Source organism: Cetorhinus maximus, chromosome 27, assembly GCF_964194155.1.
Source record: "Cetorhinus maximus chromosome 27, sCetMax3.hap1.1, whole genome shotgun sequence".
Taxonomy (NCBI): Eukaryota; Metazoa; Chordata; class Chondrichthyes; order Lamniformes; family Cetorhinidae; genus Cetorhinus; species Cetorhinus maximus.
In genome coordinates, this window is record NC_135905.1 from 18622350 (window position 1) to 18647606 (window position 25257).

The 25257-nt window shown below is 39.4% G+C and overlaps 1 protein-coding gene across 1 annotated transcript; it reads right to left on the bottom strand.

Moving 5' to 3' along the window:
- Nucleotides 1-4683: 4683 nt before the first annotated feature.
- Nucleotides 4684-20216, bottom strand: LOC144668623 (ferroptosis suppressor protein 1-like). The gene is made up of 9 exons (XM_078530834.1): nt 20113-20216; nt 17494-17700; nt 14618-14733; nt 14405-14524; nt 14221-14313; nt 13076-13184; nt 12007-12159; nt 7291-7491; nt 4684-5115 (listed from the first exon to the last, which is right to left on the bottom strand). The coding sequence occupies exons 2-9, from the start codon at nt 17666-17668 to the stop codon at nt 4946-4948; spliced, it is 1137 nt and encodes a 378-aa protein (XP_078386960.1). The 5' UTR covers nt 17669-17700; nt 20113-20216; the 3' UTR covers nt 4684-4945.
- Between the last annotated feature and the right edge of the window lie 5041 nt (nt 20217-25257).

Here is a 25257-nt window from a genome sequence, read left to right on the forward strand (position 1 = left end):
TTAAGAAACAGTTGAAATACATTGAAACCGTATGGACACCCTGTGTGCTACTGCTAATTATTTCACCTACTCATTGACAGCATCAACAATTCAAGTGCTCCAGCAGCAATTGCAAGTGTTTCTGTATCATGTGCTGTATGCAAGAATTTCTGTACAACTGGAGTTTTGCTTGCTGCTGCATTCAGGTTAGTTATTCGCACCTAATTTCAATAATATCAATATGCCAACACCATTCAGTTAGAAACAAATCTGAGCAGTAGGTGAGAGCTTGACAGAGCAAAAGTCAGCAAACATGAATGTTGCAGAAATCAAAACCTCATGATGAAACACTTTTCTAACAAGGACCCCTGTCCAGAATCACTACCATATTAGGACTCACCTACCGACATCAATAATTCTGGGCTTCAAAGTTATCTCAGCCCCTTGGTGCATGGCCAAGCCCCCAGCAATGCATTGAGTAGGGTGGCTACAACACTCAGCTCTGTTGGTAGCTAAACCACATGTATGAAGTGTGCTCCTGCTTCAAGACTGGACATTTTCAAAGATTGACTTGTTCTGTTTTTTTTCTTGGTTTTCCTGAGCATAAGAAAAAATCCTTTAACAAACTATTTGAAGTATGATTTTGTGGCTACACACTTTCAAACCTTGCAATTCAGGTCATAAGTTGACAAAGAGTTTACAATTCAGATTAACACAATTCAGTGGGGTGTTGGAATAATTGGTATCCAATTTTAAAGTTACTTTTAATAAGGTGTGGAAATTACAATGCAGATTTGATGTCTTCATTTTTACGCAATTGAAGTTTTAGTCGCTGAATAAAAATGGAGAATATTGTATTTTGCTGCACAAAAGATCACTTAGCAAGCAACGATAACTTGTTAACAATGACTAAAGGTCAGTGTGTATGAAATATATTTGCTGAAGGGAGCTATTAACACAATGGAAACAAAACAGGAGGTGATACCAGACTGCAGGGAATTAATGTCCTAAAGTAATAGCTCAGAGCAGAAATATCCCAATTTGGCAAAAACTTTTTACACCTTCAGGCATATTTAATCAAGCAATTTTAATCTCCTGTAAATGGAAAAACTGCAGCACCAAATTTGTTCTTAAAACCAGAAGCACAACCTTAGTTTAACTGGAATTACACAAATGTTACACAATTTTAAACTCAGCTGTTCAAGGAGTGGCCCCAGTGTATCAGCAAAACCAGAAATTGCAAACAAAAGAACCAACAATGTTTCAGGACAAAAGATTCCAGAAATGCTTTGTAGAACCTGCAGATACATTAAACACTCCCCAAACTGAAGGTAGAGAATCATATCAATAGAACCAAAAGTTTTATGCAAATATAATTTCAGTATCCAGGGTCTGCTGCACATGTGCTACCAGCAGGTGTTACTCAAACACCTGGAAGGGACCAGAAGTCTCATAGCTATCACAATACACCAACAACAACATCTTACATTTATATAGCACCTTTAATGTAGTAACATGACCCAAAGCACTGGCTTGGGGCCTAGGCAGCTGAAAGTATGGCTGCCAATAGTGGACCGGTTAAAATCTCTGTGCAAGAGGCCAGAATCGGAGGAATTCTGAAACTTGGGATGGTTATAGGGTTGGAGGAGTTTACAGAGACAGGGTGAGGCCGTGGAATGATTTGTAAACAAGGATGAGAATTTTAAAATTGAGGCCCACCAGAAATAAGATAATGAAACACACACAAAATAACAAAGACATCAAGACCAGATCTAGACAAAGTAGACAATGTAAGCTATTTGATGCATCAGTGCAGCAACTACTCAGAGGTTGCAATGATACGTTAAACAATTGTTTCCAACTAAAGCTAAGAATAGCATATTAATATAATGTAACTGGTGTCTTGCAATAAGTGTAAATATATTTTCGGTCTTACATTTCCTTGTTCTATGTATGCTGGACAGAGTGATAAATCAAAATGCTTGAAAGGAATGCAGAACAGCACAATTTAGTCCAGTGATATCATTCCATTCAAACTAAAGAAATGAAATGCAATGAATCTGTCTCTCTGGGATAGATTCATTTGCTTTGTAAATGAAGTTAGGTACTTCAATTTGTAAATCTGACAAACTAATAAAGTTTTCCATAAGAGCCAGACTGTTTATTTTGCGCCAAGATGGAGCTAAAAGTGAAATAAGTCCTCTGATAGTCTGAGGGACAAAGGAATATAAGGAAATTTATGTTTTTTTCTCAACCAATTAACATAAGAAAATTTAAGTCTGAGATATCTGTACCCTTCTAATTTTGGCCCAGAGTTGCCAATTATAATTGTTCAGCTATTGGTGGCTGCACCTTCAGCTGCTGAAGCCCTAAGCTCTGGAATTCCCTCCCTAAAGCACTCTGCCCCTCTTTCCTCGCTAAGACACTCCTTAAAATCTTTTTGGCATGACTTTTGATTATCTACCCGACTATCTGCTTCTGTGGTGCAGTATCAAATGGTGCTTTATAATGCTTTGATGGGCCTTGGGATGTTTTATTACATTAAAGGCGCTAAATAAATACAAGTTATTATTATGAACCCATGCAGCAGCCAGGTTAGCCACTGCACTCTGCTCAGAGCCAAATTGCAGACCATAACCCACATCCTGACAATTAACTATCTGGACTGCAGAAATATTACTGGTGGTTTCTAGATGGCCCTGAATGCAACATATTGTAGACTTAATTTCCATTATTATTATACATCCCCACCATTATATAGAAAAAATAGCCTATAAAAGAGGTGTGTTTGTGGTGAAAGTTATGATGTTTGCTTTTAAGTACATACTATAAAACTTCAAAGCTGTGAGATTTGTTTGATTTTAAAAGCACAACATCTGGAAATGCAATTCCTAATATCGTCCAGGGAATTATTCACAAGAGGATATTATCACTCCCAGCATAATCTTGCTTTTGCAGTTCAGTGCTCTCACCTGTCCATCATCAGCAGTATAGGCCAGTGCTGTTAAGAAACAATAACAAAAATAGCTGGAAAAACTCGGCAGGTCTGACAGCATCTGCGAAGAGGAATACAGTTAACGTTTTGAGTCTGTATGACTCTTCATCAGAACACTTGTATGCCATCCTTCCATTTTGTTCTTGCTATGTGACTTCTTCCCTGGTGGTGATTTAAGGTTGAATGCTCTGGCAAGATTAGATTGGAGTTGGTACATGACGTGTCCATATCAGAAGAGGAGTGGGTGCGTACCTTTAGTAGTGTGAAGTGATTTAGGATAAAGTCTATAGAATTACCTATTCAATACTTTGATATGCACAAAACATAATAAGCTGATGAAAAAATAAAAGTTGCTGACCAATATTTTAAAAAGCCTGGCAATTTTCTTGCATGAAAATAGTTTGTCACAAAAAAAAAATCACTTGAAATTTCATGGAAAAATAATGGTTGAGAATGGACTCAACATCATCTTCATTGCTAGCATGCTCTGACTGTAGTTTGTATGATCTACCAGATACACTACAGACCTCGTTCCCCTGTAACACTACCATTGAGAATGAACAATGTTTGGGGAATATCATCACCTCCAAATCACACACCATGACTTGGATATACATTGCCAATCCTTCCATCATCTCTGGGTAGAAATCCTAGACTACTCGAACACTATGGTTGGCAGACCATCACCGCAAAGGCTGCAGCAGTTCATGAAGGCCCATCACCTACCCAACTATTGAAAGGCCAATAAATACAATCTTGCCCAAGCCACCTGCATCCCAAGTACAAATAAAAAGTGAAGAGCTAGTGCTGCAGACTTCAGCAAAGCCAAATGTTTGAATGGAACTCTGATCAAACGGATTTGAGCACCTCTAGTCTGCTACATTCTTTCCCAAGACAGACAAAAAAAAATCTAAATGCAGGTGTTCATACTGAAGTGCCCAGCGGTAATGAGAAAACTCAATGTAACACACATGATCCATTCACGATAAAGTTTTTCACCCAGTGTTGGGATTCCACTGAGATACCCCAGAAATGCTACAACTATATTGTACCAAACATTAATTAAGAGGAAAACAAAAACAGAATTACCTGGAAAAACTCAGCAGGTCTGGCAGCATCGGCTGTTTTTGTTTTGGATTTCCAGCATCCGCAGTAGCTTTTTGTTTTTATTAATTAAGAGGAAATTATTTTAGGCATATTGGGGCACATTGGTGAGAAGATCAGGACTTCTCCCCTGTACCTTATCCCCAGAGATAACGATATATGAACCTAAACAGGAAAAGGGATAGGAGAGACCAAACCTGATCCATTCTTTAGCTGCCATCCAAATACCTGCTTTTCCAGCAGATGTCCCTAGATAGCAACTGGGAGAAGGATGTCCCTCTTTGAGACTTGATGAGACCAATTACAGTATCTCAACAACTTCCTGTGACTAATTGACTCACCCCTGGGATTTGAATCTGGGTCTTACAGGTCTACTTACACCTTACCCAGCTGAGAAAATTCAATCAGAATAATTCTACTGAAGAAAATGTCATCTCACTAGTTGTAGATTTGGATAGAATACGCCATAAATAGGCAAACAGTTCTTAGCTCATTTAAGCCGGTCTCAGGTGCATGTGCAATGTGGATCATTTCTTTCCTGCTATCTGCAGCAAAGCACTTCATTGTAAACATTTTGATAAACAAATACTTAGCAAAAACAGAAAAAGTGTTTCAAAATTCTATTTATTGTTTGCAGTAATTAAGCTTTAAAAGCATCAGTGAACAAGCAGAATTGCAGTTGTTTTTCTGCACCCATATAAAAGTACCAGTTTGGGTTTTTTTTGGACAGAATATTCTATGCTCCAATTCCATCATTCCTACTTGAAAGTTATTTAAAAGATACAGCAACCAATAATTCATGTTCAAAAGGTTAAATATACATTAAAGATACTGAATCAGGCACATCCCAGAATGGGAGAAAGGCAGTCAGGCACTCAAGTCGTCGTAGGGTGCTGTTTGGCCCATTTCTTTCCAACTTTTCCAAACTAGGAGATCTTTACTTTTGGCCATGACGACAATGAATTTTCCAACATGCCAACCATACAGCTGGCCAATTCCATCGTTCCGACCCATTGACAACAGCATAGACAGGGAACCTAGGGAGACAAGAAATACCAAGCTAAAAGGCTGCCATCAACAAACTCAGCTTCAGTTATCTATCTCCTGTTCTGAAGCATGCAGCAGAAACCAGACAGACCCAAGCTAACTGGCCAACATGAAGGTCAAGATATGGCAAATGAGAAAGAAAAAAGCAAAGCAGAAAGCAGCTCACATGGTAAAAAGCAAAATTACATGTTGTAGACGTACTAACTAGCCCACTGTTGTCAGCAAGCTCATTACACATAGGATACAGACTGCATCTGAAATGTGAAACAGTACCGTGTACACAACTGTGTCTGCTCCAACGTCTGGAGAGAGCCACAACACCCAATGTATGCAGTTAGCGTGACCTACCCACTCACCTCCTAGAAGTCATGTATGTACAGGGTGCTTTCAATGCATGTGCTAGAGCAATTATTAGCTTAGTTATATTGATGCCAACAGAGCCATTTCAAGGATGTTGCTGAAAAGCCTGATTTAGTAATAAAAGAGCCAACTAATGACAGCTTTCAAATGAGCTGCGATCTTAACACTAGCACAACTTAGACCTCAGTCCAAACAAACTGCACTATCCCACATTTGCATATGAACTGTAGTCATCTTTTCCTGCAAATATTCCACCACCAGCTTGTATATTACCAATTAATTAGAAGCAAATTCATAAAGAATTACCAAAAGTGACCAGCAATTAACAAAAGAGTTTGCACAAACTATTACTACAATTCTGAGCCATTCTTGAAGTGTTTTCTGGCTGATATGTCTCTATCCTTAATGCTGCTTTTACAGACAAGCTAAAGTCAGTGTAAATTTCTGAGACAGCATTCAGTCAACATTGGTTCCATATTTTGTCTACACATTGTTAGTTACACATTGCTGAAGTTATGTAGTACCACCATTACAACATGTACTGTTTTATTATGCACCTCTGCAATCTTTAAAATAAATTCAGCTTGTGCAGCCATTATGGTATGACTGGGTTGATGAATAGAGCTCAGGATTTGATGGATAAAAATGATGGGTTAAGTTGACACTTCCAACTCCTACCCATCTTCAGAGAAGCCTTGGATTCTGTTTAACATCTCCCATGATAGCAAGGTGAGAAACATCACATCAGGGATCCAGTGCAAATCCCATCCCACTACGTGTGACACAGCAAACTAGAGCGAGCCTTAGTGTTGCCCCACTATCCCCTCTATTTTATTCTTTAAGAATACATGATTATGTCCTGTACATCACAACTGAATAATTCAGGCACCAGGATGAAATAAGACGAAAGGCCATTTGGAATACCTCACTTTTATAGTTATGGTAGAACCAAACTTTCTCCCCCTTCTCCCAACTTGCATTCCAATTATTCTAGAATACCATGTAGTTCAATTACAGATCACGCAATGAAAGAACAAGAGGTTGAATACTAGCTATAGATCCAATAATCTTTTTCCCTCTTTTCCACTCCTGTCCCATGTCATACTATAACAGAGATTAATAAATTATAGGGCTTGAGAGAAGAGAAATATAACTAAAGGAGGCTGAGCTTTCCTTGCTGTGAGAAACTATTGTGCAGTGTCAATGGAATCGAGTCTTGCAAATCTATCATACAGTAAATAGATAACAGCTCTCTGTAGTCAACTGATATATACCCACACGTGCCAAAAAGATCACTGCACATTGCTGCTATGATTGCACCAGGCCCCCATCTTGTTAGACCATACCAAAGGGCAGGGACCTCCTCACTCGAGGCAGGACAAACAAGGAACCGTTCAGCTACTTCCACGCATCTACTAGCAGTTATTGAGGCAAGTATTCAAGACCGAGATAGATAGGTTCTTGATTGGTAAGGGGATCAAAGGTTACGGGGAGAAGGCAAGAGAATGGGGTTGAGAAACTTATCAGCCATGATTGAATGGCGGAGCAGACTCGATGGGCCAATTGGCCTAATTTCTCCTCCTATGTCTTATGGTCTAAGTAAATGTACTCCACAATTCACACTTACCTTCAAGCTGGTGTGTTGTGTGGGGTGGGGGGGGTAGGGGGAGGGTGAAGAGAGAAGGAAAGCAGTTAAAATAGGGTGTTGAAGTAAAAAATTTTTAAAAAGTGACCTGTTCTGGCACCAGACTGATTTCCTTTAAGTGATCAAACTAATTTGCTGAAAGCATCTGCAAAGCCTCTACCTGGTTTGTAAACTTTGAGACACTTTTTGCCAAGGCTGTTGACAATATTATCCGCAGCGACCACTCCATGGAGTAAAGCATGATAAGCCATTTTAGGTTCCTTCACATGTGCACAATCTCCTATCGCATAAACATTTTCCATCCCACTGACTTGTAGATGCTCGTTGACTAGTAATGCGCCATCCTCAGCAAGCCAATTTTCTGTGGAAACAGTAAAAACAAAAATTTACATTTCAGTTTCTAAGATATGCACAGATTATGCTTTACTGCGTGTGTCATGAAGCAGCAACGTAGTTAAATCTTATCTCGAAGAGAAGAGTCAACAGGAAGACCATTTTCAGAAAAATTAGAACTTGCCCCACTAAATTTAAAATCAAGGTTATAAAAAGTTTATTTTGAAGTTTCTCATAACCAAAGAGGAATGCCATTATAAAATTTCTTTTTCAGAATGCTTTTTGTGCAGACTGCAGCAAAATACTATGAATTGGCAGAAATACTGTTAACAAAATGGTATTTTAACTTAAAAAGGGGAACACACAAAATGGAGGCTGCAGTTCACTTAAATGCTGGGAATTCAGAACAATTAAAACTACATTTATTTAAACGGAGCATTCCTTGCCAGTGATAAGAAAGCCAACATTTAAGTTATTGGCTCAGGAATAGCTTCTTAGTGGGACATAGATATGTCATACCCTCTCTGGTCCTGTGCAACACCCTTTGTTAAAAGGCTCAGGGAGTAAAAATGACACTTGGCTTGTCTAGATATATGCCTCATTAACTTTGATGTCCTCAAGGATTGTGAGACTATTAAAAATGATTAACACCATAAGAGGTGAATGCTTCTGACACACAGGTCACCCAGATTGGTCAATTGCATGGAAAGAGATTTTTTTCTTTAAATTTAGGGTATAATCAGAGGCATGTTAGCAGATTGGGAACCTTCCAGTGAGTAAAGACAATGTCTTCTCCAATGGTAATTTTTAATCTATCAGGTGTAGAAGGGTAACTTGTCAAGGGGACGGTATATTTAGGATAGAAAGTAACAGGTCAGGTGTATATAGGTCAGTCTGTACGGCAATAATTAGCCAGTTATGGGCAGACACGGGTTTGTATCATTTTAAATTTACGTGTTGTCGAGATGAAAGAAAGTCAGAGTTTGAGTGACCTTAGATTTAATTGTCAGTGCACGAGGATGATACAGCTGAAGCAGTGAATCTAGGTGAAACAGATGACTCCATCATCAACTGGACATTTTAGGAACTAACACTGTCTTCCCAGGGGTGGAAGCAAATCAACTCAACTATATCATTCATAAGGACAAGGATAAGCTCTGGTAACATTGCTGGTCTATTGAATAGTATCTGTGAGCTGCTGGTTAGCAATCTCTCTAAGAAGTTAATCTTAAATGAATCTCATCGATTTGCAGCAATCTCAACCATAGCTTGATGTTCAGTGCAGAATTCAAATGATGCCCACATGAATAACAGGGGCAGCTCAGTGTAAGAACCATTAGTTCTTTGTTATTCAAACTGCTGGATAACCCTGTATGTAACTTCTGAAACATTGAATATTAAGAGAGATAAATTTAAGAGATATAACTTTACAAGCCTTCTGGACTGCATATTGAGTTCAACAATTTTAGATCATGAACTCTCTCCTCCATCCCCACCCCCTTTCCGATCCCCCTTTTTTCCCCCAATAATTTATATAGATTTTTCTTTTCCCACCTATTTTCCACTATTTTTAAATGTATTTCCATCCATTGTTTTATCTCTACCTTTTAGCCTATTTCGATCCCTTCCCTTCACCCCACCCCCACTAGGGCTATCTGTACCTTGCTTGCCCTGCTTTCTACCCTTAATTAGCACATTCCTTAGATAATATCACCACCTTCAACACCTCTTTGTCCTTTTGTCTAAGCCAAAAGATGTCAATCTCCACCCATCACTGGCCCTCTATCCAGCTCTACCTGTCCCACCCCCCCCACTTAAACCAGCTTATATTTCACCTCTTTTCTATTTTTACTTAGTTCTGCTGAAGAGTATATTTCACCTCTTTTCTATTTTTACTTAGTTCTGTTGAAGAGTCATACGGACTCGAAACATTAACTGTGTTCCTCTCCGCAGATGCTGCCAGACCTGCTGAATTTTTCCAGGTATTTTTATTTTTGTTTTGGATTTCCAGCATCTGCAGTTTTTTGCTTTTAAATTTAAGTCAAGATGGTTATGACCCAGCAATGAATAAACAGTTGTTAGCACCTGATTTGTTGTTTTACAATTTTTGATGATCTGGCAGGAATTCATCTACTCAGTACCTGGTCAGTGTCATTTGTTACTTTTAAGAAAATAAAGGTTTTAAATTTTTTAAAACGTACTTAAAATTCCCGAACTCTGGGATTAAACAAAATCGTTGCAGGATGCTTGGAACTGCCTAGTTTCATGTTTTTCCTTTGATTCTTCCTGCCCCTAACTCCATTTTTACTTCTTTCCTAGTTGATTAATGAATGCAACAGATTCATATTTAAAAATAAACTACATCAGTTTGTCCATAGATTCTATGATGGAATGCCACACATTGTAACAATTCTTATACCATGAGCTACATGCACTTATGGCCCTTACTCTGGGAAGTATTGTTCGAAATTGGTTTGTTGACCCAACACCATCCTAGCAACCTACACAAAATAGCACATGTATTCATTCAATTTCTACAATCTTTTAGCAGCTGCCCTGGTCAAGATCACAATCATCACTACTTAAAACACTGAGCGTGCAAACAATAAATACCTGTAGGTACAAAAGCAAACTACTGTGGATGTCCTGAAGTCTGAAATAAAAACAAAATGCTGCAAATCCTCAGCAGGCCAGGAGGCATCCGTGGAGGGAGAAACAATGTTATTGTCCGGATTTTGCAGTCAGTGGTGATCTTTGTGACAAGGATGTCTTGGCATACAGAGCAGTGAAGTCAGCAAGCCGGTGGACAATCAACCACATTTGAAGTATTCACACACATCAAACCAGCAAATTAAAAGCACTTAAAATCCTTCACTTTTAATTTCAGTTTTCAGATGCTGGAATGAACCCATGATTGTATTAAGATAGGAGCTAACTTAGAGATAAGCAGACTAAAAAAAAAAAATAAATATGGTTAATGAGAATTTTTAATCACTGGGGAGAAAAAGTTGACATTCCACAAATATATATATATATTAAAAAATCAGCTTTTTGGGCCCATGATGGTGCTTAGCAGTAATTATGGTTAGTACGCCATTCAAGACCCAGATACACATCATTCAACAAGGCATAACTTTTTCCAGGTTTTTAGGAGTTTTTTTCCCAAATTATTTTCAATTGATTGTAGACTGGTGGTCCTGAGCAGCACACTTTATGGAGCAGCATAGGCTCACTAACAGCAACTTCCAGACTTCTGTGTTACTCCGCACTTGCTGACTCCACAAGTTACTGTCAGTTTCAGTGGAGTAGTGATGGAAAGCGCTGATAGTTTTTTCAGCTATATCGTTATTACCACAGCAAAATGTGGGCCAACATTTCAGGCAGATGACCTTTCATCAGTTCCGAAAGGTCATCGAATTGAAATGTCAACTTTGTTTCTCTCTTCAATGATGCTGCCTGACCGTCTGAGGTTTTCTGCTTTTATTAATGAATAGATACAAATAAATAGACAGGGTTGTCTAGCAATTTTAACACAACAGCACCAGGAGACAGAACAGCTCTTGTTTTACTCAGAATTCCATCCAGCTGTTCTCGGCCTGGATATTTATTTTGAAGGACCATTCAGGTCAAAAGAGCCTTCAATACATGAAAAAAATCTAGTTACGCTGAGAAGGATGACATGGAAGGATACACAACAAAGAGGGAAAGGAAGGGACAAACAGGTGGCATTTTTTTTTGGTGGCTGACCTTTGCTTAACAAAGGGTAGACAGAATCCTTTACATGCACACACTGAAGTCTGCAGCATATACCCATCATTTTCTCGCTTGTACTATTTCCTCTCCCAAACTGCCTGGCATATGATCTAATTAAGAACAGATTACACCAACTTGAAGTTTGATAAAATCTGTACATTCCCAATCAGGGAGCTACACTTGTGGACACTGCTTGCAGTGGTAATTTTTAAGTTTTATTGGACACTTGTGACATGAGAAGTGCTTTAAATGAGCACTGACATTTCAGTTTTACATAAGTCAAGCAGGCTGACAAGTCTATATTTTCTCCTAGTTTACAAATTGATCAATAAGCCAATTATTTATGGTTTTGATGAATAAATTGATAATAAAAGAAAAACAGTGTGGATGCTGGAAATCTGATATAAAACCAGAAAATGCAGGAAAAACTCAGCAAGTTTGGCAGCACCTGTGGAGAGAGAAACAGAGTTAACGCCTCGAATTCGAATGACTCTTCTTCAGGGAATAAATTGATGCTCATTTAAATCAAAACTTGTTCAAGTCAATGAACTTCCAGGCAAAATTTGCATTAAAAATTGTCCAAAAAACTAACAGCTCTTAATATGTAGAAGAGCCAAGCTGTCTGCAAGTCCTTATCCTGTTTGTGATGTGAAATGAAAACCCACTAAGCTCGAATACTTCTGCTGTTTGAACTTTAATGCTGTCCCTTGATTCTTATTTAAGCATTGTTTTATCACCGTGGACTAAAAGGATCAGCATCTTAATTTAATAGGTTAGAATTAGAACTTACTAAAAGCATTTGAATATGCCGAAGAGTTGATCCTTATTCCAGTGCAACAGATGACCATGTCCGTAATGATTTCCAGTCCCTTGTCAGTCATGACTTTCATGTTGTCCTGCATTTCATTCACCACCAGGTCTTGCAGGTTAATGACTTTCTGCCCTTTTTTTGGATAAAGAACGTTAGCATCCAAATGCAATATTCAGGAAGCAGTTCTCAGGAGCAACATACTGTATCACTGGAGGGTCCAAGGTCCACAGGACTATTGACCATCAGGGAAACCAGAAATCAGAGCACAAATAATCAGGAGTCAAACACAAGATGGATGGAAATAAGTCAGGCTCCGGGTGGGGAAAGAACATGATCCAGTTCAGTCCAAATCAACTTGGATTGACTCCAAAACAGAAAAACAACCTTTTTTTCCATGCATTTCCCCAGCCCCCACCCCCAGGTCAATTTTCTTCATAGTTGACTAGAATTTGATTTTTTTTAAAAAATATATATATTTAGAATTATCTAGCACATTCAAACCTCCCTAAACCAAGGGGGAAGAGGGAGCCAAGAGAAAGTCCTTGGGTGTTATACCAAAGCAAGTCTTAAGTGAGATATACGAGTCCCAATCAGCAAATTATAACATGAGCGACAGACAAGATCCATCCAACCAAAGTATTCATATCCTCAGACTCTAAAGACTGTTAACAAGAAAGCCAGACAAAATACCTGAAATAAAATAGAATCTGCTGGAAACACGTTCTGACAAGAGAGAGTCAACACCACAAACATTAACCAATCTTTTCTTCTTTCAGATACCGATGGAGCTGCCATGCATTTCAAACATTTGCCGTGATTTGAGGACACAGACCAAGTGTCAGATTTATATACAAACATGACAATGAACCGAGATTCTGAATGTATGAAGCAAGACAGCAAAGGGTATCAGAAGCATGGAATTAAAATGCCAAAATCAATGCTATTCCTCCTCCAAAATATAAACAATTGCAATTTTTAAGATGAGCTAGGATGAAGGGCCTTTGTCTCTTTTGGAACTTACTCACTGCTAGTCTTAATGGCACCATACCTAACTGGAGCTGGACTCCTTTCTTCAGGAGAATGTCCTTCAGCCCCTGCCTTACACTGGGTAAGAGTTGAACATCAGCCAAAGCAATCTTTGAATGAATCAAGGTTACCTAAAGAGAAAAAAAAATAGTATTGTGGAAGCATGTATTTAGCTGCAATAAAGGGGCCCTAGCAGATTGTGTAATGTGCCTGAACATGCTCACCTAATCAAACTGGTTAAAGCAGATTCAATAGTAACTTTCAAAAAGCAAACTGAAAATATACTCAAAAAGAAGTGATCGAGGCTTTGGAGAAAGTTTGATGACTGGGACTAATTAGATAGTTTTTTTCAAAGAGTCAGCATGGTCACAATGGACTAAGTGGCCTCCTTCTGTGCCATGTTCAATTAGCCCTTCGAGGAGTCCGAATTATTGTGGCAACATACACTTTTACCTGCATGTTGTAGTCTGGAGCTATGAATAATGATGGTAGAGGCTCCAACTTTCTTTCCATCACATGTCTGACCAGGAATCTCTCCCACTCTTACTGCCTGCCATTGGTATGTGTTGGAAGGATTTACAGGTTGATATTCGACCTACTTGGCTGCATTATGAATGTGATTTCCTTGGCCATCAACTCCTGGAGTGGGACATGAACCCAGAGCTTCTGGCTCAGAGGTAGGGCGCTACCCACTGCAACACACGACCACCCCATTTGACCATGAACAATCCAAAATAATGCCAGGAAGAGTTATATATTGTCTATTATTTTAATGTACCAAGACTCTGGTCATATTTGAAGATTTTTATTAAGGGAGAATTTCAGTTAAGTTACATTAAGATACTGTCATTAGGTTATGTTGCGCTCAAAAAGAATTAAACCTTCAGAGTACACAGACTTTAGGAAAGTCAATCAGAGCCAGTTGAAGAAGGGATCCAGCATGATATTTGAGAAAGACCATAACCAGCTTGAAGACAATCAGATTTATTAACTCATTCAGAGAGGAAACTAGATGTAAAGTGTTGGTTAGAAACATATATGGATGATTACCATGCAATTTGGCTTCTAATATCACTAGCCTGCATCACAGAACTTTAAGCTGTGGAGACTTAATATTACCCTAAAGAGTAATTTTAGCTCATGCACAGGACAATCAGCTATACATACCTCCTTGTCGGGGTAATCGGTTTTGATTTCTGCTGCCATTTCCACACCGGCAGATCCACCTCCAATCACAACAACTCTCCCAGCTTCTCGAACCTGTGTGAACACACACGATTATTTAAAAAGAGTAGTTACAGGAATCCCCATGGGAGAGCCAGAATTTTATCCGTTTGCCACAAAACATTACCTTTTTAACTAGATCTTCGTAAATCTGAATGGCGTCCTCCATTGTAACTGGCTCAGTGAATTTTCCAGGGAATGGCCCCGAGCTACCAGTTGCCAAAATGAGGTGGGAAAAATGCACAATCTTCAAAACAGTCAGTATCACACTGTGACATAGAGCTTAAAAGTTAAGTTACACATCCATAGCATTTATTTTTCTGAGACAATGCATGCTCACCTCTCCACTTTCTAAAATAACATCCTGTTTTTCTAAATCAATATTGATGACCTTTCCTTGCTTGAAGTTCTCTGCAAACGTCTTTGTGAACGATATGAATGTTTTCTTTGCAAATCCTGATTTTAAAAAAAAAAGCAATACTGGAGGATGTTGTGAAAGTTCGAAAGCATCTCCAAGCGGAGATGCACACCCACAATGGGCAAGAAGTTGTAATTATTACAGCACTTAAAAAGGCTTCCACTGAGTTCTGGCCATATCCATAACCCACATACCGATTTGATTTACCGGTTTATGAGTCAGCAATTTTTGACAATATTCTGCTCTGAAATTGAAACATCATCATCAATGTTCAAAGTTGAAGTCAAAATAGTGAATGTTGGCCGACTTTGGGTCTTGGTCAAGCAACACCTTGATTTTAACATTCTCATTTTTAATCCCTCCATGGCCTGGCCCTCCCTATTTCTGTAATCTTCTCCAGCCCCACAACCCTCAGATATCTGTACTCATCTAATTTTAGCTTCTTGAGCAGCTCCAATTTTAATCGCCCCACCATTGATGGCCATGCCTTCAGTTGCCTAGGCCCTAAACTCTGGGAATTCCCTCCCCAAACCTCTCAGCCTCTCTAACTTGCTTTCCTCCTTTGGAGATGCTATTTAAAACCTACTTTTAATTGAGCTTTTGGGCATCTGCCCTAATATCTCCTTATGTGGCTCAATTTCATGTTTTGCTTTAAAATGCCCCTGCAAAACAACTTGGGAGGTTTGATTAAGTTAAAAGTGCGATATAAAAACCATTTGTTTTTGTTGCTGAAAACCATTGAAGCAAACAATATATTTTTTCTTTAAAAACAGTACTGTCAACTACTTTCTGTGTAATACAAAGGCATTCAATGCCTGAACTTTATTAGTATTTCAAGTTTGGTCATATATTATTCAAACTCCACAACATAAACCATGGTGGGGGAGGGGTGTTCATTAAATTACTCCCAACTCCTGGGATGCATATTTCTTCACACTGGAGGACAACAGGTTAATCATGCAGGGATTGCACCATCGTTTTTCTGATTAGTTAACAGCTTGTGCATTTATCAATGTGTACAAGAGCTGTGCAGTACCATGCTGCCAGTACTGCTCTTCCCCTCCCAGTTGGAGTGTTCATTTAACTCAGGGCTTCAACTGTGGGGTCTCAGCTTGGATTTCCTCATACTTTGGGAGTCCAAACTATTGCATACAAGCATTCAACATGCAATAACATTTTTATGATGCACAACTATTGAATTCAAAAACAAGAGGCTTTCAAGCCACTCTTATCTGCACAGAATTTTAAAAGTAGATTAAAATTAGTCAAGCAGTTTCTTTGCAGTCAATTATTCAGCTGCTGAAAAACAGACATATTCAAACAGCATTATGGAGCAAGTAATCCCAATTAGTTTTGACACCGCATCTCTCAACATCAATGTAAACATCAAGTAACTGTTCAGACATTGTTTCCTTTGGGGATGTCTTTGTTCTTGTTTAACAGTCCAACCTTACAGCATTCTGTAGACATGATGAACACAGAAGTATGGGTACATACAGAACATCAATGCCCTTCTTCCAAGGCACCTATAGAATGTGTATCACACCTTCAAGGTTGCTGTAGAGATTAGCATAGCAGGAATTCTGTGGCTGATTAGCTTTGGCATTGTTACAAAAAAAAACTTTGGATGGCAACAGAAAATTGTCACAATAAAAACCACATCACAGAATGGTTACAGCACAGGAGGCCATTTGGCCTGCCATGTCTGTGCTGGCTCTCCGAAGGAGCAATTCACCTAATGCCATCCCCCACCTTCTCCCTGTAGCCCAGTGCATCCTTCCTTTTCAGACAATCAATTCCCTCTTGAATGACTTGATTGAACCTATCTCCATCGCACTCTCAGGCAGCACACCCAGATCTTAACCACTCACTGCGTGAAAAAGTTTTCCTGTCGCCATTTCTTCTTCTACCAATTAACTTAAACCTGTGCCCTCTGGTTCTTGATCTTTCCATTGAGAACAGTTTCTCCCCATCCACTCTGCCCAGACCGCTCATAGTTTTAAATACCTCTATCAAATCTCTCCTCAACCCTCTCTTTTCCAAGGAAAACAGTCCCAACTTCTCCAATCTATCTACCTAACTGAAGTCCCTCATCCCTGAAACCACTGTCATGAATCTCTTTTGTACTGTCTAAAGTGTGGCACCCAGAACTTGACACAATAATCCAGTTGAGGCCGAACCAGTGTCTATTACAGGTTTAACATAACTTTTTCACCTTTGTACTCTATGTCTCTACTAATAAAGCTTAGGATGCTGTATGTTTTATTAACTGCTCTCTCAACCTGTCCTACCACCTCCAATGATTTATGCACATATACACCCAGGTCCCTCTGCTCCTGTGCCCCCTTTAGAATTGTACCCTTTATTTTATATTGTCTCTCCGTGTTCTTCCCACCAAAATGAACTTCAGTCTTCTCTGCATTAAATTTCATTTGCCACTTGTCCGCCGATTCCAACCTGTTTATATCTGTTTGAAGCTCTACACTATCCTCCTCACAGTTCACAATATTTTCAAGTTTTGTATTGTTCACAAATTTTAAATTGTGCCCTGAACGCCCAGGTCGACATCATTAAGATATATTAGGAAGAGCAGGGGTCCTATCACCGACCTCCTGGGGAACTCCACTTCCTCCAGTCCGAAAAACCATTAACCACTACTCTGTTTCCTGTCCCTCAGCCAATTTCGTATCCATGTTGCTACAGTTCCTTCTATTCCAAATATTTGCTAGTTCATTACTGCCGGAACACATAGAGCTCAGCCCACAATTAACATGCAGATTAGTTTTCTGTTAACCCACCACTTTCCACTGATGCTCTGAGGGCACCTGGATTGTGATGGAAAGCATCTTTTATATCGATCAATGTGAATGGTACGCTGTAGGACTTCAGCTGGTTTCCTGCTGCAATCCCGCCAAAGCCACCACCAACAATCACAACGTGGACACTCGCATCCACTGATGCTGCCCCTCCCATGATCGCTCTGGATGGTGAGGGGGGTGGAGGTGCTGGTGAGAAAACAAAAGAAGAAAGTTATTCACATTCACATTGCTTCTTTGTAACCACTCCAGATGTCAACAGATACTCTGCAAACATGCTTCTACCAGCATTCTCAATAGATTGCTGAATGAAATGAGTCATTTGCTTGAATACCTAATGTCCCAGTAATGTGTATGCAGGTTATAATTAATAACCTATTTACATTTCAGAAGCATGTCCGTGCTTTAAATATTAGATTACATTCCTGCCAATTGTGTGTTTTGCAACATATGGATATGAGTTTTTGTTCCAGCCTCTTAAGGTAGCAAACATGATGAAAGCAAATGCACGTGCTTAAATAGTACACATTGAGTGGAGCTGTCAATATGATTAGGGAACTCCACTGACGTCAGGAATGTGTGTGCACCAGTCAATGCTAAAAGATAAGAGCCAGAATTGTCATAAATGCTGCATACATGATATGAGAATTCACGTGCACCAAGTAAAATTATCCTCTCGAGGGCAGTTTTAGTGCCTTGCATTAGTGCAAAATAAACAAATTATTGCCTCCCATGGGACTCCAGTTTGTAAAAGCAAGTTTGTAAAACAAAAAGGTTACAAGATCCCATTGTTAATTCGATTGGAAACAGTGGTGCAAGGCTAGAAACTGTTTTGGGGGAAGTGGCCTTTAATTTCTCCCCATTACACCCCTTGTCAAAGTTTGTACATCTGGATAAATGATTGTGCTCAGGGGGTCCTGCGAAACAAAATAGTCCAGCCACCCAGCCGAACAGAAAGAAGCACCTGCGTGATGTTATTATTTTTCACACTGCAGCTTTTGAACAAGGCAGTTTTTATGCCAGTTTTACACTGCAAAAATGCACCAAGAATCTGATTAGAACTACAAAAAGCAATTTCACATAGTAACACTACAGCCACAGTATCAATATGACAGTTTTCAGCAACTGGGGCATAAAAAGGGAATGATTCTCCTGCTTACATTCGGAAAGATTAACACCGATGAGGTGGCCATTCCACCCATCTGGTTCATCCTCCCACAGATGGAGGCTTCTGACTCCTTATCAGTGTGCAACCTCTCTTCAGACTGGATTGTCCATCATCATCTCCAGTTTAACATTTACAAATCTGAATAACATGCATAGTTTTATTACTGTATCCAAGTTATTTATACAGATAATGAGAAAACTCCATTCAGTATATCTCCCCAACATCACCAATGTCTCAACCCAGCCCAACACAGAGATAGCACTCAGGTGGAAAGGGTTTTTTCTTTCATAGGATGTGGGTGTCACTGACAAGGCCCATCCCCAATTGCCCTTGAACTGATTGGCGTGCTAAGAGTCAACCACATTGCACAGGTAAGGAGGGCAGATTTCCTTCCCTAAAGGATATTAGTGAACCAGATAGGTTTTTACAACAATCAGTGATATTTGTCAATTCCAAATTTTATTAATTGAATTTAAATTCCACCAGTTGCCACAGTGGGATTTGTAACTGTGTTCCCAGAGTATTAGCCTGGGCCTCTGGATTCCTAAGTCCAGTGGCATTGCCACTACACCACCATCTCCTCCTGTAGGAAATAAAAGGGGTCACTTTTGGTCACTGCAGAATACAGGAGCTTCTTCCTAATTTGAGGTCAGGCCTCTGGGTAGGTCACATTCCTGGAAGTTTCATTACATAAGCAACCACCCTCCCTCTGGGCCTGCTCTACAATTCATCTACCAATGTGTCCACCCTCAGAGCACACTGTCTTCCCAAGTAAATCGAGAAGTGAACAGACAATTGACAGACGAACTGGATGGTTCTCAACTTTAGTCAGCAGCTTTCCTAGCTCAGATTTTTTTAAAAAATTATTCAAATGAAAATTTAGAAACACACAATTTTAGTTTACTGTCCCACTGTTTTTATTCCCTCCAGAATTGCTTGCCTTTCCATTCCTGGAGTCTCTAGGAGATTTGACAACTCAAGTCAGGGGACGTGAGCATACTGTCACCCCCCAACTGGTCTAGTGCAATGAGTTTTTAAAACGGGAATGCAATGCTGGCTGTATTGCACAGGACTGCAATAAGGAACCAAGCTCAGGCACTGCATCCGATCGCCACGAGGTGGCCATCAAGATCCTGACTGCAATAAAATAGCAACAAATCAACAAGCACATCAGGAAAGGTGGAATGGTTTATTTACTTTTATACATCGATTGAAATACTTTATTTGCTAAGCGCAATGCCTACTGTTAAAACTGCATTTAAGAAGATACAGAAACGTTCAAAGCTGTCGTCTCCTCCCTCCGGGAAAGCCATATCCTGCTGTGTCAAGTTAATGTAGACAGAAGCACCGTTAACCTCGTGAAATTATGCAACCCCGGACACAACTCAAACAAACAGACCCTGGTGCAAGAATCAAATAACAACCACACTCACCGATCTGGAAGAGCCTTATTACTCAACACTTGTCACCCCACTCGGAAATTCACCCGATGCTGCAGAAAAGGCTGCAGTTTGTTAATCACGTGAACCCCCTGCCTGCACTTTCTGATACACACAGCATCCAATTACAATCCGGCAAAGCAAAATGTTCGCTTCTGATTGGACGCGAGCATAAACTCCGCTTCTTTCAGACCCGACGCTTTGTTGTCGGGAGGACTAAATGGCCCACAGCCAATTCTAATTAAAATGAAAACTTTTTTTTACACTAAATTGCTTCCCCTTTGCTGTCAGCTCTCCCAAAACTCTGTCCTAGTGCGGGCAGTTTCAGAAACTCAATCCTGTCACCACCTCAAAGTTCAGCTGCAGCTGGGCGGCTGACAAACTTGACCCCAACTAATGAGTGATGGCTGATATATTAGTGGTCCTTTGAGTCAGGTTTCACTGTATAGGATTTAACAGTAAATTAGCCGTGCATTAAGGAGAGCTGTCTGTGTTAACATCTTATAAGGGAGGTTTTAAGGAAGCCAATTTTATAAATGTCAAAATAGGCTGATTTGTTTGTCTCGTTCATGGGATATGGGCATTCCCGGATAGGACAGCATTTTATTGCCCACCCCTTATTTGACAAGTGAGCCGCCTTCTTGAACTGCTGCAGTCTGTCTGGTGTAGGTATGCCCACAGTGCTATTAGGAAGGGAGTTCCCGGATTTTGAACCAGTGACAATAAGGTGCAGTTCTTGTTGACTTTTTAACAATCAATACGATCTGGATAATATTACATTTCTTTCGCCCCCCCCCAACCCCGGGCGGCATTCCGTAGGGATCATTCCCTCCGTGAAACCCTGGTCCACTCCTCCATCACCCCCTACTCCTCAACCCCCTCCCACGGCACCTTCCCATGCGACCGCAGAAGATGCAACACCTGCCCCTTCACTTCCTCTCTCCTCACCGCCCAAGGGCCTAAACACTCCTTTCAAGTGAAGCAGCTTTTCACTTGCACTTCCCTCAACTTAGTCTACTGCATTCGTTGCTCCCAATGTGGTTTCCTCTACTTTGGAGAGACCAAACGCAGACTGGGTGACCACTTTGCCGAACACCTTCGGTCTGTCCGCGAGCATTACCCAGACCTCCCTGTCGCTTGCCATTTCAACAGTCCACCCTGCTCTCTTGACCACATGTCCATCCTTTGCTTGCTGTATTGTTCCAGTGAAGCTCAATGCAAACTGGAAGAACAGCACCTCATCTTCCGGGCACTTTACAGCCTTCCGGACTGAATATTGAGTTCAACAATTTTAGATCATGAACTCTCTCCTCCATCCCCACCCCCTTTCCGACCCCCCCTTTTTTCCAATAATTTATATAGATTTTTCTTTTCCCACCTATTTCCATTATTTTTAAATGTATTTCCATCCATTGTTTTATCTCTACCTTTTAGCCTTTTTTGATTCCTTCACCCCACCCCACCCCCACTAGAGCTATCTGTACCTTGCTTGTCCTGCTTTCAACCCTTAATTAGCGCATTCTTCAGATAATATCACCACCTTCAACACCTCTTTGTCCTTTTGTCTGTGACATCTTTTGGCTATCTCCACCTATCACTGGCCCTCTATCCAGCTCTACTTGTCCCACCACCCCCCCCTCCCCCCTTTTTCCCTTAAACCAGCTTATATCTCACTGCAGATTATATTATATTATATTCCTCTCTGCAGATGCTGCCAGACCTGCTGATTTTTTTCCAGGTATTTTTGTTTTTGTTTTGGATTTCCAGCATCCGCAGTTTTTTGCTTTTATCTAACAATTTTAAAATGTAGGTGATGCTTGACTGGGAGCCAAGGTAGGTTACATTAATATTTATCAAAGACATTTGGTAAAATTTAAAAACTGGAATTTGGAGCACTTTTCTAGTTCATGCTTCATTGTCTTTAGAGGTCTAGGGAACAATTTGAAGTTTCTACACCTGGCAGCTCAATCGGTATTGCTGACAAACAAAAAGGCAACACATTTTTTGTCTCTAATACTCTGCAATGTTACTTCTTTATTATGATATCAATTCTTGTTATGACACACCAATGACAGAAATACACCTTTCAGTCAAATTATTGTCATGATCAATGACGGCATTCAAAATCAAGGAAGAATAGTTACCATGTAATTAACCAACTTGCCTCAGTTGGTGACTTTGTCACCTCTGAATGAGAGATTGTGAGTTAAAGTCCCACTAATGGCTTGATTTAAGGCAAGAAGCTGAAATGGTACTGTTTTTCAGACAAAAATGTTAAGCTCTTCTATTCAGGTCACTATTAAAGATCTCATAGCATTATTCATAGAAGTATGTGGTTTCTTCCAGTGTCTTGACCAACATTGCTCCTCCACCAAACTCATTCATTCATTTGTTTGTAGGTACCTTACTAAGCACAGGTTGGCTGCTATATTTGCCTTGAATACACTAGTGGTTGTATTTTAATAAGAATCCATCAGTTTTAAGCGTTCTGTGACATCCAAAGGACGAGGGAAAAAAAACATTTGTATGGCATCTTTCACAACCTCAGAACGTCCCAAAGCGCTTTACAGCCAACAAGGTACTTTTAAAGTGTAGCCACTGTTGTAATGTAGCAAGGCACTATATAAGTGTAAGTTACTTCTTTCTTATTGGTTCAGGGCTCTGTTAAAGACAAGGCAATACAGTTGGCTGCTTGTTTACCAGCAACCAATGGAATTGCTGGAAAGCAACAGAAACAGAACAATCATGATTACTTCCAAGATTCCTGCAAAGTGCTACCAGGAATTAGCAATTCCGTGATTGCTGTTGCTCAATAAGTTGACTCAAAAGCGATACAGTACACACTAGATTTTTTTATTATTTTATATTGATTTTCTCTCCTTGCACCCCTTCAAATTTCCTTGTACCATCCAGCTCTCCTAATCAAGAGTAGAGGCTGGAGACCTGGTTCCTCGACTTTAGAAATGGCACTTGACTACTGGCTGCTAGGAAGCATATTGCACATAGTCAGATTGATGCTTGGTGTGAAACACATAATAAAAAAATACATTACAATCAATATTTTAAAACCAACATTGTTATTTCATCCTGTGAGTCTTATCATTCACAATAAAGCAAAATATAATAATGTTATCAATTTGGAGATGTAAAGACTGCTGAGTCTTAACTGATGCCTGACACTGCTAAACAAAAAACCCAATTAGATGAAGAACCTTTTTTTTTATATACGTTTAGATAGTAACAAACAGCAAGGGACAACATCTTGGAAACTGACTTAATAATGAGTTGAAAGTACTTCTAATGCTGAAATAATAAACTAACCGATTCTATCAAACATTTATGAGTTTTTGGAGATGGTTAGTTTAAAAATATCTTGCGAAGTGCAAAGGTTGAGTTCAACATTGCAGTAAAGAATCTCGTGAAGATAGTGACTTAGTCAGATGTTTGTGCATTGTTATTAGTGAAAATGACAAGTTTGGTAAGTGTTGTAGTATACCTTTAAGGATATGAGCATGTCTCTGTATGCATCACTAGAAGGGAAATGATGAATGTATTGTCTGTTCTAGTTTTAGTTCACCTTTGCTTTAAGCAGCAGAGCAGAAGACAGTTCCTTATGTTTCCAAGCTTTACAACAATGTAAGACTGTTCTCATGTGCCTAATCTTAATAAATGAACTGACAATGTGTTTACCCAATCTCTTATGACTGATTGGTGCCTTGTGTCTTATACAGCAAATCAGCTCAACATTATAAGAACAGGGCAGTAAGGGGTGATTGAAGGGGTTAAGATTGCCTGAAGCAGTGCTTTAAGCTTAATAAATAAGGGGCATCTTTGCCATTGGATTTCAGAAGCAGGAAGTAATTTGAAGGAAGAATTGTACAATAGGAATTTAAGATTGAATTCAAAATATTTAACGCAATAGTCAAATCGTTCTGACAGTGTATCATAATGTATGGGCCTGTGTAATGCAACAAATATGGTAGGAGTAGCATTAGACATACATCGTTACAGTGTTAGTGATAAAAAAGTTAGCTGGAAGTAAGAAAAAAACTGACTGCCAAAAAATAAGGGTAAGATAAATTGATTATGTATAGAGGGCAGAACCAGTAAACAGCAAAGGAAGGTGCAATTGCTTTCAATCAAAAAAGGTCACTAATTTTTATGTTAACCTCATGCAGGGTGCAGACTTAAAAAGGAAAAGCACGATTGCTACTTGTCAATTTATAGACTTAAACAGATAACTTTGTCAGACACGTACTGTAACCCACAAAAGTGAACATTAATGAATTATGTTCTACTCAATTTAAGAAATAATGTGCTTGCATTTATATAGCACCCCATCACAACCTTAGGACATCTCAAAACAACCTCAGGTCCAAAGTCTTAGAATCGGAAATAACAAATGAGATGAATGGCCAGGTAATCTGCTTTTGCTGTAACCTAATTAAATACATTTAGTCCAACTAATGCTATTATTCTACTTTCAAAACTAATAGATTTGTTCTGTTTGTGATGGTAATATTTATTGTCTTGCACTGGGCTATGTAGAAGTAATAAAACAGAACAATTGTTCATAAAACTGTTCCCTGTTTTATGAAACAAATGTGAATCCTGATCAATTCCTTCCACTATATACTGCAGGAGCATAGCTCTCTTGGGACCCTGGCAAAAGCTTTCTATTTCTCTGCAGAGGCATGTGACTTCCAGATCAGTATTAGCTTGGAGATGCGGTGCACACAGCAATAAATATTTATGGAATAAGATTAAAAGAAAGAGAAAACCTGAACAAAAAATTTGAATTAAAATTATCCAATTTCCAAACATGCGATTCTCCTATGTTGAGCTACTACCATATAAAGTAAAAGTATTTTTAATGTTTTAGCCAGCTTTGTTTATTTTAAGTGATATAAGAAATAAACATTTTGTCTAATACAAGGAACATTTTTGTCACCTGGATCATTGAAGTGAATTATATGCAAGAAGACAGATCTGTCTGAGCACCAGGAAGGTAAGAGATACTACTTAATATTATTACTGATGTATTAGGAGTGAGCTGATGGGGTGTGCAGCCTTAGCTCAGTTGTAGAGCTCTTCCCTCTGTATTAGAAGGTTGTGTGTTCAAGTCCCACACTTAAGCAC